The 21,508-nt window shown below is 36.3% G+C and overlaps 1 protein-coding gene across 1 annotated transcript in view; it reads right to left on the bottom strand.

Moving 5' to 3' along the window:
- LOC150090085 (uncharacterized) overlaps nt 1-21,508 on the bottom strand; it is a 460,543-nt gene that overhangs the window by 423,036 nt on the left and 15,999 nt on the right. Inside the window, exon 2 of the mRNA XM_090389755.1 lies at nt 4,245-5,512. Coding sequence (XP_090245881.1) covers nt 4,245-5,474 — 1,230 coding nt within the window. The 5' untranslated portion in view covers nt 5,475-5,512. The remainder of the gene's footprint in view (nt 1-4,244; nt 5,513-21,508) is intronic.

Raw genomic sequence — 21,508 nt, 5'->3', positions numbered from 1 at the left:
TGCTGTGACAAGTTAACCCATTTGCTGAGTTATATAAACAAATGCATCAAATAACCCAGGTCAATCCAACAATGAATGTGCGCATGGCATTTATAGAAGACTCGGAGTTAGATAAGAGATGATATAATGCACCTATATCCAAAACGGAGGTTGCTGCAATATTTGTTAGAGAAGACGGGGAACCACCTGCAAATAGACATAATAGACATATGCATACATCCACGGGTGACTCTGTAGAATTATATCACCACTAATCAAGAATGGTGAAAACTGAAGGATCTAGATTAAACTAATTACGCCATAATCAGAAAGATGGCATATGTTACGCCGGGTATAACTAGTTTCATTATATTTATTTTATTGCGACAGTCTAGTTATTTATTAGGCACACCTCATATTCTTGTCATAAAATAAATTTTCTCACAACTGATAAAAGTGAAGCTTTATTAAAAATTTTACTTAAAATTTTTAATAAAGATAAAGCTAAAAACTTGTACAGTAGTATAAAATCATAAAAGCACTAAGGATACATATAAAAATTTTAAAAAAAGCACTAAAAAAGATAATATAAAGATGTACACAAAAGTAGCCTTAGCTTTCAGAACAATATGCTCCTTTATCAAAAGTGGAGAGGTAACCATCATTTCATTATAGGGAATCCACTCAAAAAGCCATGTGACAAAAAGCACATAAATAAAAGAACAATCAGTACAGATCATGCACAAGGCATCTGTCAGACTCTGGGGAAAACTGGATGACAAATATTATCCAAAATATAAGAAGTTTGCCATTGCTCATCATACTGTAATACAATCACCTATATAACAGGGCACATAAAGGGCAGCCTGTTGTTATTAATATTGAGATCTGCCATACCTATATGGAGTGCTCCTAACAGAGAACAATGACAAGAATCACGTGTGGTCCAAAATCTCAACATTAGAACGTGGATTACCAATGCATGGATTACCAATCCATTAGAACATGGATTGACGTAATGCACCCACCAATAATGTTTCACAGCAAATCTTACAAAATTGGCCTGGCAAATAGTCCCATGTTCTGAGATGCTACTGCAAAGTAATGGCCTGTTTTGCTAATATAACATATCAAAATCTGGGCGGGTAATCCAATAAACGGAATCTGCATGCTGCAGCAAGGAAACATCATACTTAATGGGGAATCCAATAAAAATTGCAAGATAAAATCAAAAAGCCTAGTCTGCTTCACCAATATAACACACCCCACAATCTGGACATATAATCTAATAAATGGAATCTACATGATGCAAAGGAACATCAGATAAAACCTTGGCAAACAATGGCACATCCAAATTGTGAAGTATTATCACAAAGCTTATGTGGTACTATTCCTTGTAATGTGAAGATTCCATTTATAATGACTGGATTGTAGGTGTACTGGCAAAACAAACTGTAGGCTTTCATACTATTAGTGGTAAATGATGCAAGGCAGGTGCCAGCATCAGGCAGAAAAAAAAAAAAAAAAAACCCATTTCCCAATATCACCTCTCTCTCCTCTAATTATCTAGTTCTTCCTTGAATTTATTCAAGCTACCCACTTCTGCAGCATCAGATAGATGTTTGTTCCAACAATTAACACCCACTGGCTGAAGGCAAGTCACATCTCAGAGCATGGGGAAAGAGACTAATTGCCATGCCCATTTTACACATTCTGTTGTTGCAGAAACATTATTAGTGTGAGCAGAATGTTAATGCAATCCACATTCTACTGTTGAGATTCTGGACCTCACACGATTCTTGTCATTGCTCTTGGTTAGAAGTACACTACACCATGTAAGTGTGGCAGGTCCCAATATTAATTAAAATGGGGTCTCCACAAATATATTATGGACATGATTATATTGTCTGCACTGTAAAAACATGTTTGCTGAGAACATTTAAAAAATTAGGAATACTGTTTAAATTCATCAGCAATCTGTGCCCCAACTAATGCTTGTGAATCCTACTTCTTTAACACATCTCTGAAGATCTCTGTATCTGTTTAAAATGTTCATAATGTGTTCTAACCCAGTGTTCTCCCCAGGACCTATCAAATGGGTGCACCACAAGGTGAATTTAACTGACTGCCCTCTAAAATTTAAGTGATTCTCACAGTACTGTATGGGACTGCTCACTGATCTCGATCAATGTTAATTCGAACATACTGTGCGATTGAGGTCAATGCAACAGGAGCATATAATGTTAAATTATGCAATTAATTTTGCTCTGGATTGCTTAAGTCACATTTATAAATAACAGAAAATTTTATAATATTGCAAAGTATTACACTTCCCCACCCAGCTAATTCATAATGCCACCTGGCTGACAAAATTTTCGTGGGAGAACACTGTAACCAGATGTCCTATATGTGAATGTTAGGCAAGGAAGACACAAGCCATATGGTTAAATGAATATCAAATTATATTTTCAATATCTCATAAGATTAAACACAGTATTTACAAAATTTATATACATGCAGAATAACAGCCTTCTCCAATCAAAGCTAGCAATAAATATTCTTCCTAAAAGACATTCAATTTCCCAATTTTCATTCTTGTGTTGTTTAAATCCCTCAAAAATGACTATTTTAAACAACAAAGTTAACGGCAAGCTAGCCCAATTCTAAGTCATTACTGTGTGGGAGTGCAGGAACATATGCATCTGAGTTGACCGCAGCTCAAACAACATAACTGCTAAATATGGCATTGACTGTATTACTGTCAAAACGATATTAGTTGTAAGCTCCTCTAACCCTATCTGGCCATTCTGGAATATAAACAGAAAATTTTAAGGATCAAAGATTTTTTGCAGTCTAAAAACCTATGTTTCATAAAATTAAAATTTTGTTATAAACATGTGGCTAAGTGTTACCTCATTTAAATACTTCCAAACATATTCCCCACACTTTGCAAACTGAGAAATTGCTGCTGCCTATATCATCCAAGGTATAGCAAGTTCATCACTTGCCACCAATTAATTAGTGAAAAAATATCTAGGTTTATATTCCTTTTAACACTTTTGCTAAGTATAAATTTTAACTTTATAAAGTAGCTATTTACTTCTTTAAAAAAAAAAAAAAAAAAAAAACCTCCATTTAAATCAAGAACTGCACTTTAAAAACTCACAAAATATAACTATTTACACCAGGGGTGGCTAACCTTTTCTAGCAGTGTGCATATATTATGCTGAAAAAATAAATATCATAAATTTATGTATTAGCCAGTTTCCATTTTAATCAATCATATCAATATATACAGTAATGAGAAATAAGAGAATAAGAACAAATACTGATATGATGCCAAAATTTGGCAATATCCTTTGAGACATGATGCCACATGCACTCTGGAAGCTCTGCTATATGTGTTTAGCTTCTTTTCTGATTTTTCACACTGGTTGTATAATTTTTTGTTATATTTTTCACACTGGGAAGTGAGCCACTAACATGAGGCACACATGCCACAAGTGTCATAGATTAGCCACCCCTGATTTACACATTAAAACAAGATACTTGAAATGAAAGCATAAAACTAAATGTCTAATTACAGAAATTTATATCATTTAAAACACTGCTTTGACAGAATCCAATTTGTCATTCCAAATGTTTTTATATCAAGTTCCATTCAAGGCATTACACATCAGAGATCCTGGTTTTCTTAAAACTTTGCTGATATAAGGTCCAAACACCAGCCATAATGTCAATGCACACCACCACTTATAATATAAATACTTGGTTGTGTTATGTTTCTTTATGCCTATGCTCACTGGATTCCAAGTTAAAACAAAGTGAAAGCACATGTGTAAATAGGAAAGTGAATAAGTTCACTACTTGTAAAATGCACAGATTTCAGTAAATACAACAATGCATAAACTGAAAATTAACAAATGATTATAAATTTTATGGAGAGAAATAAAAATTACATATTTTTCTACTGTAAATTTTGGGTGCAAAAGCAAGACTGATACATATGCACATAAATATGGTAACATTTTTGATTCAAGACTCAATAAAAATCCATCACTTTGTCACCTATATTCATCCCATTTCAACTTAATAAATATTCCTAAGAACAAAACTAAAATACTGAATATATATATACGTATACGTGCATATGCTAGGATATTTATTAATTTGTGGGGAAAACCACCAAACTTTCATCTGCTTCTTTCGTTTGCATTTATAAACTTTTACCAGTTATTTTCTTAAATAATTAACATTTACTTTACCTGAAGTTCACACCATGCAACTGCAACTCCTGTTGCAGTATCCAATCCTTTATAAACTGTTTTAAATGAACCACGTCCTACTTCTTCTTCAAACTTTAGAAACCTTCCATCTGGTGATGTATCTCTAGCCTTTACAGCTTCATCTTCTTCAACATTCTCACTGTTATCACCTTTAGTACTTTCATCATCAACTCGTTCAACATCTCTTTTCACAATTTCTTTCTCACATGTATCAGCATTTTCAGAATCATTCACTTCACTATTTATTTCAGTCTGCAATTCACCTAATGTATCATCTACTTTACAGGTTGGTGCACTAGTAATGTCTAAACCAGATGCAACAAACGTCCTTTTTGCATTTTGTAATACTGAAGTTATGGAATTTTCATCTAATTTGTCACTAAGTTCATTAGTATTTTCATGAATATGTGCATCAATTTCAGTATTCCTAATATCACAGGCAAGATTCTTGGAAATTTCATGTAGAGAAACTCCAGAGTTTAAATTTACATCAGAAACTGAAGAGGTTAACCTTCTTCCACCATCACCAACTTCTAATTTTAATCCACCTTGGTGCTGAAATGCCGTATCCAAATCTTTATGCTTCTCAGTGCTATCATCATAGCATTCCCTCACAGGCATGCAATGATCATCTGGACTATGCATTGAAGAAACAGATTTTAAATCAGCCATTACAGGCTTCTGACTAGCTTGTGTGGAAGCAGATGACTGAAGTGCATCATCTTTTTCCACTATTGAAGAATACTCAGAAGGACATTTTTTTAAACGATAAGTTTTTTGTTTTCCTGTGGGATGTTCCCCTTTCACCTGCCCATGTCGTGAATTAAATATTCCATAAGATGAGTTAGTTTTAGTAGCATTGGTATCGGATTTCACTTTAATAGATCCTGTATCTGCAACACTACAAGGACGCCGCCTTGAAATGGTTAAACTCTTCAGAGAATTGCTATTTGTTTCTGGTGAACAAAGTCGTTCGTGTTTAGATGCATCATGATGTGGAAGCCTACATGAATGACGTTGCATAAAACGATTATAGGAAGACTTAATATTCTGAGCTGAAGTCACATGCTTTCCACTGTTACTTGTACGAGAAGAGTGGGAAGAACTTCCTGTTAATTTCACTTCTCCAGTCGTAGGCAATGGTTCAGTTTTTCGTAACTGATGGTTCTCTTCACTTTGTGATGCTTCATTTGACTTTGGCCTAATCATGTCCAACTAAAGCCGAACAATCCACAGCAACATATTATCTGAAAGATATATTGGAATATAAGATAAGGAATCAAATTAAACATTCATAATCATTCAAAATTAAACAAATTTTTGGTATTTTGTATCAAAATAATGAAAATGAATAAATGTAAAAATAATGTGCTGGAAAAAAGAAAAAAAAAAGATGGTATCATGGGTCGCTGATATGCAGTTATTGAAACTGCATATGATCTGAAACTATCTGTCCTATTCATTTTGAATTCAACAAGGACTTGTTTCAGATTTCTACCAAGGCAGGAATGAGAGTCTGATAGTGATGTTCCTAAGACGGTTAACTGTTTTATATAAAAAAGTATTTTGCACTAAGTAATAAGAAAAATCATATTAATTTCTGTTCCTTAGGGCTTGTTACAGATTTTCTTCTAGGTATGATAGCTAGGGCTGCTATCTAGGAGTAAAGTGCAAAGAGTGTTAGTTGTCTGATGGCACCATGGGTTTCCCCCATCTCCACATTGTATTCTTTGTGAATGACACAGAACTCTGTGGAGGCCAGAGATTTAAAGGTTTGTGGGGAGTGGTCTGTTGTGTAGCATTATATTCTGTTGTTTCTCTGACCATTTAGCCATTGGGCCCCTACTGGGACCCACCGTTGCCCACACTTTGCCACGAGGAGGCAGGTCAGGCACCCAGTAGATTATTTAAGTACTCTGGCAGGCTCTACCACCTAATTTCCAAGGATTTCAGTGGCAAGCCTGAAAAAAAAAAAGGAGGGGGTGCACTAGAATTTGGCCAAAAGAGATTTACAAGAAAACGGTCGAATTTAGACGTTGATTAGAATTTGGCGGCATTGTTAAGGGATGTACTCAGTCGGTTTAGTGGGAGAAGGGAGGGAGACTGAAGACTGAGGGAAAACAGATAGAAGAATAGGAACAATAGAGTAGGCATCCCCAAAGAGGTCAGTGGAGACGAGCCCCACCAGGCAAAGTATGGGGGGGTAAGGCAGGGAGGAGAGGAGACAGAGACCTGACTCCTCCCTCCCCTGCCTGGGGATGGGGTTTTTCTGTAGCGTTGCTGCCAATGGCTTGTTGGCAGCAACACCACAGAATGTCTTCGTCAGTGCCATGCCCAAGTAGTGTCAAATCCGGTAGGAAGGTCAAGCTGCCCATCCCACTCTGGGGGTAGTAGTAGTAGTGGCATGTGATGCAAGAAAGCAAATATATGAGCTTATGCAGCATCAGCCAAAAAAAAAAAAATCACACCATTCCCTCCAAATGCCTGTCCAGTTCCTCCTTAAATTTATTCAACCTATCAACTTCCACAACGACAGATGGAAGTTTGTTCCAGCAATTAACCACCCACTGGCTAAAGGTAAATTTCCGCACATCTATTCTACATCTGTCCTTTCTTAATTTGAATTTATGCCCCCTTAGGTTCGTAATCTGAACAAGTGGAAAGATCCCATTAGAATTCAGCGTGCTGAACTGATTCTAGGCCTTATACACCTCAATCAGATCACCGCGCAGGTGCCTAGTCTCCAGCCACTGCAATTTGCAGAACTTAAGCCACTCTCTTGGTAAGAGGATCCCTTCATTCTCCTCACCAATCTTGTTGCCCTTCTCTGTTCAAGTTCAAACAAATCCACATCGTAAAATGAGGACTCCAGACCTGTACGCAGTACTCAAGGCATGGCCTGCCCATTGCCTTATACAGAGGGACAATCACCTCCTTTTCCCTGCTAGCAAAATTCCTATATATCATTGACAAAACCCCATGACCTGCCCTGGCAGCCTGTCTGCATTGCTCAGAAAACTTCATATCTGACTGCACAATTACTCCCAGGTCTTTTTCATTTTCTACCACCTTAAGTGTAGTACCAACACAGTTGGTATGTTTCTCTGGGGTTACTTCTACCCATATGCAGTACTTTGCATTTGTCAAGGTTAAACTTCAGTTGCCACTTCTTAGCCCATCTGCCCAAATTATCTAGATCCTGTTGCAGTAGCACACTGCCATTACTGTCATTAACAACCCTGCCAACCTTTGTATCATCTGCAAACTTCGACACTAAGCCTGATACCTTCATCAATATCATTGATAAATATACAAAACAACAGTGGACCCAACACAGAACCCTGTGGGACTCCACTAATAACATTAGTCCAAGAAGAGCAGCACCCATTGATTACCACCCTCTGTCTTCTCGCACTTAACCATTCTTTTGTCCATTGTAGCAACTTACCCTTAATACCATTCTGCTCCAATTTAATTTGTACAATAGTCTTTCATGCGCAACAGTAGTAGTAGTGGCAAGTGATGCAAGAAAGCAAATGTATGAGCTTATGAAGCATCAACCAAAAAAAAAAAAAAAAATCAGTGTCAAAAGCATTCCTGAAATCCAAATATATGATATCAAAATTATTTTTTGCATCCAGTTCCTTTGTAACTACATCATAATATCCTATCAAATTTGTCAGACAAGACATTACCTTAACAAACCCATGCTGTGTCTGAATTATTGCTGCAGTCTTGTCTAGATGATCCTACAATGCATCTTTAACCAGCGACTCCATTATTTTACCCGGAACAGAAGTTAAACTAACTGGTCTGTAATTACTCATGTCACCCTTCGATCCCCCTTTGTGAATTGGCGATACATTTGCACATCTCCAGTCCGTGGGAACCTCCCCTGAATCAAAGGATGCTCTCATAATTATGGCTAAGGGTTTGCTTAGTTGCTTTGCCGCCTCCTTTAATATAACTGGATAAATCCCATCCACCCCAGGTGCTTTTCTTATGTTTAACTTCAACAGTTTCTCTTCCACTTTGCTCTCAGTTATTACAAAATCATTAAGTATCCTGCTACAATTTGATAACCTTCTGCCATTTTCAAACCTTAATAATTGCTCATGTGTGAATGTAGATGCAAAATACTCATTCAGTTTGTTTGCCATCTGAGCAGGATCATCAACAGTCGAAACATCGATGTCAAGTGGACCAATCAGATTCATCCCCTTCCTTTTAGAGTTTATATAAGTAAAGAAATCCTTGCTGTTTTTCTTACCATCTTTTGCCAAGGATTTCTCGTAATCTGCCTTCGCCTGCCGAACCTCCTTTGTGACCTGATTACAGATTAACTTATATCTGCCATAGGCTTCTGAGTCGCTTGATAATATTTATATGCATCCCATGTATTTTTCTTCTCTGTTACGAGTCTCATTAGTTCATTTGACACCCATTTAGGCCTAAACCTTGAACAATATTTCTTAATAGGTATGAAACTTTTAGTAGCATCCACAATTAATTCCTTGAATGCTTCCCACTTAGAATTTACTGTTGGTAACATCATCAGTTGATTCCACTGTACAGAATTTAAAAAAACTGTCTGAGACCACTGTACTCACCTTTACGGAAGCAAAAGCCCTTTCCTTTACCCCTGATGGTAATTAAATCTTTAAGTAAATCCCACGTCAGTACACTCTGATCACTGCCACCTAGTGGTTCTTTTATCTGCAAATTCCTAATACATGAATGATCACTGCTGATAACCAGATCAAGAGTATTACTTTCTCTGGTTGCCTCTGGAACATGCTGCTGCAGAAAACAATCATCCAATAAATCCACAAAAGTCTGACTAGTGTGCGGGTGCCCACAAGTTCCAGTCAATATCTGGGAAGTTAAAATCCCCCATTATAAGACATTCCGATTTACTAGCCCACTCTATTTCTCTGTACAATTGTTCATTGTACTCATTCGAGTCCTTGGGCCTATAACACATTCCTACTCTTATTTTTGCTTTCGCAGTGCTTATGTCACACCAAACTGACTCAACAGTGCACTGTTCATCTATATCAACTGGATGCACTTCTTTTGGTTTTATGTTTTTCTTAATTAACAGCATAACACCTCCTCCCTTCCTATCCTGTCTATCCTTTCTGTACACATTGTACTCCCCAAATTCCAGTTCGGCATTCCTTATATCAGTGTGACACCATGTCTCTGATATCCCAACAATATCCGCCTTTGATGTCTTGACCAAAACTTCAAATTCATCAAATTTATTTACTATACTTCTAGCATTGGTATACATGCAAGTACACATGCTCCTACTCCTATTCCTAGTTACCCTAACACATCCCATATACCCACCTGTTTCACGATGACTGCCACCCGTTCCTGAAAGCCCCAACACCCCTCGCTCCAGGTCGCTACTTATTCTAATAGAAGTTGTGCAAGAATCACCTTCACCTCTGAGTGAGATATGTTTGTTGGCAGTGGTTAACTCACCGGGCGAAGGGGTGGAAGAGACATACATTTACTTCATTCACAATCTGCATTCTCACTCTACTTGCATTTTATTTTATACTTTTTTTTTAATACTTTTTTCTTTTAAGTATCATATATATATATATATACACAGTGCTTTTTTTGTAAAAAAAATAGATGACGGTACTCATTCTTTGCTATCAAGAAAAATTTAAAATTAAAAGGATATGAAAAGTATTCTGAGCACCTCAACTTACTGAGCTCTCTGAGCACCTCTCTCTCTACCATTTACTACGCACAAACTCATGAATTTCATCTATCCATCTCCGCCTTTGTCTTCCAGGTTTTCTTCTAGCTCCTCTTGAATACCATTCTGTTATTTTCTTAGTCCTCTGTCATCATGTCTTCGAGCTATGTGTCCTGCCCAAGACCATTTTAGTTCTTTAGTTTTGATAAGAATGTCCTTTACTTGAATTTGCTGCCTAATCCATGTGTTTCTCTTCTTATCTAACAGTCTGATTCCTAATATAATTCGTTCCATTCTTCGCTGTGTAGTTCTCAGCTCCTCTTCCATTCTTTTGGTGAGTGCCAAGTTTCACTTCCATAACTCAGTGGGAGTATACATTGGTTCATTATTTTACGTTTCAGACAAACTGGGATATTGCTCTTCAGTATGTGACTATATTTCCTGAATGCTATCCATCCAAAATTTATTCTTCTCTTGACTTCCAGCCATTTATCATTATTACAGCTAATAACTTGTCCCAGATAAGTATATGACTCCACCTTTTCAATTACTGCTCCTTCAATCATTATTTCCCTTTCTGTGGCATACTTGTTCATCATTACTTTTGTTTTAGTCAAATTCATCTTTAGTCCAAAATACTTACTAACTGTGCATAACTGATTAAGATTTTCCTCTAATTCTTTGGGATCGTGGCTTATGACCACAATGTCATCTGCAAATCGTAAATGGTTTAGGTACTCTCCGTTCACATTGACTCCTCTCTGCGACCAGTCTAATCTTCTGAAAGCTTCCTCAAGGGCAGCAGTAAACAGCTTCGGAGATATTGTCTCCTTGTCGAACTCCTTTCTCGATTTTAAATTTCCTACTGGCTTTGTCTAGTCTAATAAAGGAGGTAGCACTCTCATATATTTTCTTCAAAATCATAATATATGGGGTATCTATGCCTTGTCTTTACAGTGACCGAAACATTGCCTTATGCTGTATAGAGTCAAATGCCTTTTCATAATCCATAAATGCCAGGCATAATGGTGTTTTATATTTATTTGCTTTCTCCATTAGCTGTGATATTATGTGAAGGTGATCCATAGTTGAGAATCCTGTCCTAAAGCCAGCTTGCTCTTTCGGTTGATTCTCATCAAGTATTCTTTCTAATCTGTTAGTAATGACCCTTGTGAACAACTTGTAGATGTGGAATAACAAGCTAATTGGTCTATAATTTCCAATTTCTGATGTGGAATAACAAGCTAATTGGTCTATAATTTCCAATTTCTGATTTATCTCCTTTCTTATGCAGCAAAACTATGATTGCATTATTCCACTGCTTAGGCGTCACACCTTTTCTAATGCACTTTGTGAAGAGCCTTGCCGGTTTTTGTGTTATGTCTCTTCCTCCCAATTTTAACAACTCTACAGTAACTTCATCTTCCCCCGGGCTTTCTGTTTCTTCATTTTCTTCAATGCATGTTCTACCTCATCAGGAAGAATATCGGGTATGTCGTATGTGTTGCTACTTTGCAATCCATCTTCCCCACTGTTGGCATCATTTCCCTGCTCCTTGTATAATTCTCTATAGTAGTCTTCTGCTATTTGAATTATGCCTTCTCTGCTGTTTATAAGTACACCATCGCTATTCTTCAGTTTCAGTATCATTTGTCTTTCTGTATTACTGCTCATGGCTGCTGATTTAACTCCTTTGTTTTCCTTTAATGCTTGTTCTACTTTTCTTGTGTTAAATCTTCTTATGTCCTATCTGAGTTTCTTTCTAATGGCTTTGCATGACTCAGTATACTCAATTTTCTCCCTGTCAGTGTTTTTCTTGCTCTCCATTTGTTGTCTTCGGTTCATCATGACAAGTGTTTCTTGACTAATTTTTTCTTCTTTGGATTTCTTTTTCCCTATAGGTTTTTTGGGCTTTATCACTTTCAGAAAGTTGTAATATTCCTCATCGATATCTTGGTCCTGAGCAGTCTGCAGAAGCTCAAACTTGTTCTTAAGTTCCAGTACATACTGCTTTTTCTCCTCTTCTGTTATCTCAAAGACCTTTGTATTATTTACTCGAGTCAGTTTTTTTCTTTCCTTTCCTACATCTTTATCAAGTGTACATCTTACCATTCTGTGATCACTTCCAACATTTACCTTATTCAGGACGGTAACATCATTCACAATATATCTTCTGTTAATGAGGATGAAGTCGAGTAGTTAATCCATTTGGACTCTTCCATGTCCACTTTCTTTTCTTTTCTTGAAAAAAGTGTTCAATACTGACAGTCCTTGAGATTCTGCAAATTCCACAAGTCTTTCACCTCTTTCATTTCTTTCACCAATTCCAAAATTTCCTATAGTTCCCCTTTCTGCGCTGTTTTGTCTTTTTCCATCTTTAGCATTGAAGTCCCCCATAATAATAGTGTAGTGGGTTTTCTGCTCATCTAGAAGACTCTCAATTTTGGTGTAAATTTCTTCAACCTCTTCATCATCATGGCTCGATGTTGGTACATAAATCATTATAATCTTTAGCTTGTACCTCTTAGAAATCTTGAGTATTAGGTTAGTCTTGACACCCTTGGTGATGTAATTTTGAATTCCAAAATGTTGTTTTTAAAATCATTATGGACCAGAAACCCAACTCCACCTTCACTCCTTTCACTGTTTCCATTGGTGTACAGCAGATTTCCACTTGATAAACTTATAAGTGATTCATTTCTTCTTCTTCTTGTTTCAGCCAAACCGATGATATTCCAATTCACATTTTCTAATTCCTTTTCCAGCTCTAATATCCTGTAATAACTGTAAACAGTTATTAATCAATCCGCACTCAATTTTGAAGAGTAGAAAACTTCTTGTCCATGGGTAGTCATGCCTTCTGGTCTCTGGCCAAAATTACTGGTGAAAACTTCTATTCATCTATACTTCCACCTGTTACACATCTTGCTAAGTCCCCTTATTTGTGTTTTAGTTAGTCTTTGGTGCATCGGCTTCTGTGGCCATAGTGCACCTCCCAAGGTTTTTGCAATACTCTGATCCAAGCCTGAGGCGGGATTCGAACCCGCAACCTTTGGGTTGCCAGGCAGGGACTTTACCCACCCGGCTAGCCCGGTCGGCCTAAGTCCCCTACCATACCAAACACACTCTGCTCAATTCCTGTGACGATTTTCTGCAGAAGGTTATTATATAATATCGGTGTAAATACACCATAGTTAGCTCATAAAAATAAACTACAATCTTAGTGTAAAGGCACTGATTTAATTGTATCTCATATTGTGACTACCTTCACAACGAGTTACCATGTATTGCACTACCTCGAATAAGTAATGCTTCACTAATGAAGAAGACTATTGTTACTTATTCTCAGTGGGCACCACCACTCAGACAGCACCGTTTCGAGGCTTGTTGGCCTATCATTGGTGGGTGGGCAGGTACCCTGGTGTTGCAATCATGTCAACCCAGTTGTGAAGTTAATTCCACAATATGAGAGATGCAAACAGGTGTACAGAATAATACTTCAGTGTGTATTATCCTAAAGGCAAAAAAGACATCTGCCAAGAGCCCCAATCAGAGGGAGGCCCAAAAATCACTATTTCAAAAACTCATTGCAGTTTTTTACTATTTTTAAATGATTTTTATTGGAAACTGAACTTTCTACCTGCCAAAGTCAATGAACTTTACTTGAAGATTAATCTGAAAATTGCGTTTTTTTTAAAATGGTTTTGCCCATTTTGATGAACTTTTATGTTTAGTTCTTATGTCGTGTTTGTTTTGTTTTCACAATAAAATGAAATTGAAAATGTTCTTTATTAGTGTTTTCTTTAGATGGGGGCCCCATATTCCATTTTTCCTTGGGCCCCCATGAAGGTATAATGCGCCACTGAATACTGTAATAATAGCATAAATTCACAAGGCATAATACGATATGAGCATGAAATAACTATATAATATTGGTGCAAATACACCATAGTTAACTCATAAAAATAAACTACAATCGTAGTGTAAAAGCATCGATTTAATTGTATCTCATATTGTGACTACCTTCACGAGTCACCACGTACAGGCAACGACCCATATAACACGGTACTTCTACAACAAGGTTTTGCTCAAACAGTTTGAGAATTGCTGGAAATCTTGCATAACACAGCATTTTTGAGCTTTTGTGCTGGGAAAACCCTGCTATTATGTTAGATGTAAGTTTCAATGTTTCCTTTTTTTTTTTTTTTTGGTGAATCCCTGCTGTTGACTCACTAGTCATTATCGCCTTCATGGTATTTTTCTAAAGCACATTTCTGGAGGTCACTACCATAAAACAATTTGCAGTTTCCAGTTTATTGGTCTTTTCTGTTATTGTAATCAATTATAACAGGTAGTAAACTCGATCTTATTGCATTTGCGATAGTTCTGATAGCTTGAATTCTGTGGGTTTCACATTATTATGGTGAAATGTTTCCCCTTCCACGAAATATTCAATCATATAAAAAAACAAATAAATTGTCAGAAACTCATTACTCCATATGGTGTTTGTTGCAACTTGTGCGTGCCGTGTTCTTTGTTATTAACTGCTTATCAATTTTACTGTTTTAAATTTTACAACCAAAAAAAAGTCAGTGAACAGAAATATCAATTAGTATGCATATATTACAGTATATATTAATTAAGCTATGTATGTAAGCATAAATTTATTTTTATTTTGCTAACTGGAAAATATTCTTCCAATTTTCACGTATCATTTAAAGCGGGGGTCCACTGTATTTTGTTGGGGGATCCCTGGGTTAGGTTCTGTGCTATTGAACTTGTGCTTGTTTGAGGCCATAAAAAATAATTGTGACTTTGAAGAGTGTGGTTCATGACTTTTAAAGAGAGCAGAAGGTACACGAAATCTAGATGCTGCAGAAGAGATTGTGCTTAGCAGTGAAGAGGAAGAAAATTAAATGAACGTATATTATCTCACATATAAGTATCACAGTTTGTAAGGTAAGACATTTGTTCAGTTATTACTATTTAAGTTACTACTATTATAAAAATAAAGTTAAAATATTAAGTTATTACTACTATAAAAATTAAGTTTCCAATAGTTATTAAAAAAATGCCGTATTTTTGTTGGCTTTTGGAATGTAACCCCCTTTTTGTACTGGTTCTTAATCCCGTATAACACTGTTTCGCATTACACAAGATTTTGTAAGAATCAAACTACCATGTCATACAAGGGTTACCTGTATTGCACTACCTTGAATAAGTAACATTTCACTAATAGAGAAAACTATTGTTACTTCTTCTCAGTGGTACCACCACCCAGACACCACTGTTTCAAGGCTTGTTGGACTATAGTGTCCATTGAGAATACGTAACAATAGTCTTCTCTATTAGTGAAGCGTTACTTATTTGAGGTAGTGCAAAACAGGGTAACTTGTTGTGAGGGTAATTGCAACATGAGATACAATTAAATCGATACCTTTACACTATGATTGTAGTTTATTTTTATAAGCTAACTATGATGTATTTACACCTATATTATATAGTTATTTCATGCTCATATTGTATTATGCCTTGTGCATTTACATTATTATTGCAGAAGGTTATTAGAATTCTGAATAATCCTGATGCCGAGAAAACTCCAGGACCTGATAGAATTTCTCCAACTTTTCTCAAAACTAAGCTCCCTAGATTGCTTATGCTTCCATTAACTTTTTATACTTTCTCATTACTACTGGTGCTTTTCCTCCTACATGAAAATTTGCTCATATGCAGCCAGTTCGTAAAAAAGGTGACAAATTCTATTGCATTTACCTCTGTGCTTTCCAAAGTAATGGAGAAATTATCAATTGCCAACACCTTAAACTATCTAGAAACCTTCCATCGAATTAATGATTGCTAATATGGATTTTGCAAGCATTGATCCATTGGTAATGTATTGGCTTATGTTAATCGTCTTTGAAAATTCAATGGAAAAGTTAAGTGAAACTCAAGCAACTGTGTTTCACTCGACTCTTTTCCTCTTTAATATTAAAGTGGTTTGGTTTCCTCTTCAATATTAAAGATATCCCTCCACTGACTAGAAATCCTATCCATAGTTTCACTGATGACAACACAACATTCCACCTTCCAGTTTAAGAAAACTTGCAATACACAAACAGCTTAAAATTCTAGAATATCCACCACCAATCATTTAATGATTTCCAGGTAAATCTCCAATGGGGTGAAGAAAACTCAGCTAAACTCAGTTCTAGCTTATTCTCCACAAAAAAAAAAAAAAAAAGTCTATTGCTCTTATCATCTTCAATGACATTCAGATTTCTAGACAAAGTGATGTATCTGTATTGGGGGGAACTGACTTTTAATCAAATCTCCCCTTTTTCATTTGAAAACCTTTATAAAATTACTGTATAAGTAAAAATACTACACAATATTGTAGTATTTGACTGCTCACTAGACTTCTTGGTACTTCGGACCATTTGGATAACAACGTGGAATGTGAGGACAAAAAAAAAAGGGAAATTGGTTGGAAAACTTAAGAAAGGAAATGAATGGGGTAAAGTGGATGTTAGAGAGTTATGTGAGACTAGGTGGAAAGAGACAGAGAACTTTAATAGAGAGGTCAAGATTTAAGAGTTTATATTCTGGTGGATAAGAAAGTACATCCAGCTATACTGAAGGAAGCAGCAAGGGAAGTAAGCAAACCCTTAGCCAAATTATGAACATCCTTAGATTCAGGGAAGGTCCCCATGGACTGGAGATGTGCAAATGTATCCCCAATTCACAAAGGGGGTTCAAAGGGTGACACAAATAATTATAGACCTGTTAGTTTAACTTCTGTTCAGGGTAAGATAGTGTCACTGATTAAAGAGGTGATACAGGATCACCTAGACAAGACTGCCATAATAGTACAGACACAGCATGGGTTTGTTAAGGGGAAGTCTTGTCTGACCAATTTGATTGGATACTATGATGTGGTCACAAAGGAACTGGATGAAAAAATAATTTTGATATCATATACTTAGATTTCAGGAAAGCTTTTGATACTGTTGCTCATGGAAGACTGCTGTACAAATTGGAGCGGTATGGCATTAAGGGCAAGTTGCTGCAATGGATAAAGGGATGGTAGAATGGGAGGCGGCAGAGAGTGGTAATAAATGGACACTGCTCTACATGGACTAATGTTATCAGTGGCGTCGCACAGAGTTCAGTGCTGAGCCCATTGTTGTTTTGTGTATTTATCAATGATATCGATGAAGGTATATCAGGCTTAATGTCCAAGTTTGCAGATGATACAAAGGTTGGCAGGGTTGTTAATGACACTAAATAAAGTATGCTACTGCAACAGGATCTAGAGAGATGGGCTGAGAAGTGGCAACTTAAGTTTAACATTGACAATGCAAATACTGCCATATGGGTAACAGTAACCCAGGAGAAACGTACAACTCTGTGGTACTACACTCAGGGAAGTGGAGAATGAAAAAGATCTGGGGGTAATTGTGCAGTCAGATATGAAGTTCTCTTAGCAGTGCAGACGAGCTGCCAGAGCAGGTCATGGAGTTTTGTCAATGATATATAGGAATTTTGCTAGCAGAGACAAGGTGGTGATTATCCCTTTGTATAAGGCAATGGTTCAGCCACACATTGAGTACTGCATACAGGCCTGGAGGCCTCATTTTAGAAAGGATGTAGAGTTGCTAGAATGAGTACAGAGAAGAGCAACAAGACTGATGAGAGGGATAAAGGGGTGTGCTTACGAAGAAAGGCTTATGTTGTGCAAGTTGCAGCCTCTGGAGGTTAGGCACCTGCAAGGTGATCTGATTGAGGTGTATAAGCCATTGAATGGTTTGAGTAGGCTCAATGCTGACGGGATACTTCCGCTTGCTCAGACTAAGAACCTAAGTGAGACAGATTCAAATTGTGAAAAGTCAGTTGTAGAATAGATGTGTGGAAGTTTGCATTTAACCAGCGGGTAGTTGATTGCTGGAACAAACTTCCATCTGCTGTTGTGGAAGATGATAGCTTAAATAAATTTAAGGCTGAACTAGACAAACATTTTGAGTGACCAGATGGGTGAAATGGGAAGGGTTTTTTTTTTTTGGCTGTGCTGTATAAGCTTGCTTTCTTGCATCATATGACTCAACTAATGCTAATGTTAATTTAATACCTTTACCACACAATGCAATTTCAAAAAGTTTCACATGTGAATACATAGCAACAATAGGTGCCATTATGAAAATTTTATGCATCCATTTTATGCAATTTGCTGCATTATCTTTAACTGATATTAAGGTCATTTTTAATTTTAATTGATTCCATAAAGAAACACTAATATTTATACCAATTTCTTGCAATCTCATTGATTCATATTTTACTGTTTACTATACTTAGGAAACTCTTTACCTTCCATCATATTCTACTGTAAAGCCCTGAGCCATCTGTAAAGAGCAATTTTTTTCTCTTCTTCAATATCATATACAAGCAATCTTCCCTCTCTTTTATGCCTTGTCTGCACAATACTGATGAAGTCCCCCCCCCCTCCTTTGAACACACTATCAACGCCAATCCTTTCATAATCAAGTTTCTGGAGAGTGCATGGGCTTATGCAGGCTAGTTTCTGGAATACTGTATGTCTAGACCTAAGACATGAAAGCAAATTTTCCAAACACAAGTGGACTACAAGTAGCGAGTTTAGCTGCTGGTGGGCTCTATGAAGTGAATTTCTTTGTATAATTTTGAGTTTTATAAAAATTAAAACTTTATACTTAACTTTAAACATTAATAAAAAACTATAAATATTAATGTGCTTTTTTTTTACTTGATTGCGCACATTAGAATGAAATTGTCAGAAATCAAATCAAAATTCAAAAATAAAAAATTGCAGTAAGAAGTCATGAAAAATATGAAAAAATAAGCTTGCTCTTCCTTTTTTTTTGATGCAGTAATATCCTTCACAGCAATTTACATATCACATTATTCAGTTTCAAATTACAAAGGGTTTATTCAATTTCAGCTATTGTATCTCATTTGGAAAACTTTATTAACAGGTATGAGTTTTTCCTTTCAAATTTCAAAGCTATTTTCTTACCACTATCTATCTTAAAGTCTTGGAATTATCATTTAAAATTATTTGGAAATATATCAAAGGGAAAAAAATTTAGAACTCCCTATTACGGAAGGGCCACGGGGTTGAAGATCCCCCCCCCAAACCTAAAATTGGCCCTGGCTAAAATATATATTTGCAATGAAGAAAAGCAGAAATTAATGCGATCCATTGCAATTAACAAAACAAAACTCCATAAGCGAAATACATGCACTGTTATATAAAAAGAATGTTAGAAAGACTTGCAATTGTTTATATTCCATAACAAGATTAATAACACACTGATAAATGGATTTTTCATATGTCATCCAACAACAATTAAATCAATTGTAAAATTTACTTTGCATATATACATCAGCTTCGGCATACTGTTGCTCTTGCAAAATACACTGGTGTTCAAAGAAAGTGCATCACCCCTTAAAATTGTAATTGTCGTCCAAATAACATAAGTATATGGCAATATTTTTTACGGATTTCATCAAATAAGATTGACACGTGTAGGCGATGACATAATATTGCATCAGCTGCTACTTTCAGCTATATAAGCACGCTCTGCAAGAGTTGCAGTCATTCCTTACTTGTGTCAGGATGGCGAGTTAAGTGCAGTTGACATCACGAAGAAAGAGTGCTATTGTTGCTTTACATGAGGATGTTCTTCCCATCATATTGCTTATAGCTTCTCAATCAGTCGACAGTAAGTAGATTTCTTGCCAAACTCAAGAATACTGGTTCTTCTGATAGTTAAAAAAGAAACCGGACACAAACGAGTCTCTACGCCAAAACAGGACCGCGTTTTGAAGTTCTTATGCCTTAAAAACCGTAAACCTTCTTCGGCTGAACTGAAAAGAGAATGGGAAGAACATACAAGAGTGGTAGCAAGTGGAGTAACAGTCAGAAGACGCCTCTTCAAAAATGGACTTTTAGCCCATCGTCCTAAGAAGAAGCCTTCCTCACACAAAAAATTAAAAAGATCCAATTATTTTTTATGTAAGGAGCATGTCAAATGGACCCCCCCCCCTCGAGCAGTGGAAGTCTATTATTTTCTTGGATGAGAAGAATTCAACCTGCATGGCTCTGATGGGAGATAAACAATTCGCCGTAGATGTGGTGAAGAATACCATCCAGACTGTATGGTGTCTACAGCAAATTCCCTACCAGCCAAATGATATGGATGTGCATTTCGTATTATGAAGTAGGTCACCTGCAGTTTATAAAAGGTTCCGTAAATACCAATGGATACCTGGCTATATTGGAAAGCAAACTGCTGCCATCCATTAGAGACCATTTCAACCTGCCAAGTAACAGTATCTTTCAGGACGACTCTGCTCCTTGTCATCGGGTCCAGCGAATAGGGGAAACCCTGGAGCCCGCCAAAAAATAATAAAATGCTTTGACTTTTGTCATCGGGTGAAGAGTGTAAGTATGCACTTCTGTAGTTATTTTAGCTTCATTTCTGCATTAGAGGTTCAACAGTAATATGTTTACATTTGTTACAGGTAAAAAAAATAGTTGGAAGAACGGTCCATTACAACTCTTAGCTGGCCAGGGAACAACCCGGACCTGAATCCTATAGAGAACTGTTGGCATCATGTGCAATCTGCAGTTGCCAGAAAGAAACCAAAGACCCTTTGTGAACTTCAGGAAGCCACAATTCGTGTTTGGAACCACGAACTATCAGTTGATTATCTTCAGAAATTGATCTTGTTCATGCTTCAACGGTGTGCTGCTGTCATCAGGGCCAGAGGCGATTCAACTAAATATTAGTTTGCACCTGGTGAACTTTTCATTTTGTTTTTCATTTAAAATGATAAACCTGAAGCAAATTGAGGGCTTCCGATAACATTTCAGACATAATTGTCATGTTTACCAAAACTGTTATATCAAGGTTGCAAATGCTCATTTTGGAATATTTTGAGAGCACCTGTCAAATATTACTTAGCTTTGCCTTCACTATTAATAAATATCTTTTGTTTATATTTCTATTTGTGATGCTAGTCATTAATGTAACATACCATCGCGATAAAGAGTTAGAAATGTGAAATTCCTAGGTGATGCACTTTCTTTGAACACCAGTGTATATATTGTAATGTCCTTTCAACCAACTGATGCTTGCTTGTGTGATGTTTAGAAATCATGTGTGAACAGCAGAAATATTAATTCTTTCTGGGTATGAGTATTATATTACATTACTTTAATAATTATATTAATTATACACATAAGTAACATAACTGAACTAATGATAATATAAAAACAGACCTGTGCAGAATATCATCTTCAACAGTCTGAATTAAGAAAGAAATATGCATTAAACTAAATTAAAATTAAACAACAACAATAATAATAATACAAAGAAAATGTTGCTGTATAAAATGGAGAATTATAAACTTTTGAAAAGTTTTAAAATTACATGTTTTAAGAAAAACTAAAATAAATATTTTTACAGGTAAACAAATATTGTTATCA

Source organism: Mastigoproctus giganteus, chromosome 2 (genome assembly GCF_048544385.1).
Source record: "Mastigoproctus giganteus isolate SK-2022 chromosome 2, ASM4854438v1, whole genome shotgun sequence".
In the NCBI taxonomy this organism is placed as follows: Eukaryota; Metazoa; Arthropoda; class Arachnida; order Uropygi; family Thelyphonidae; genus Mastigoproctus; species Mastigoproctus giganteus.
The sequence above is the reverse complement of the archived record's forward strand: the minus strand, read 5'-3'. Positions and strand labels throughout refer to the sequence as shown.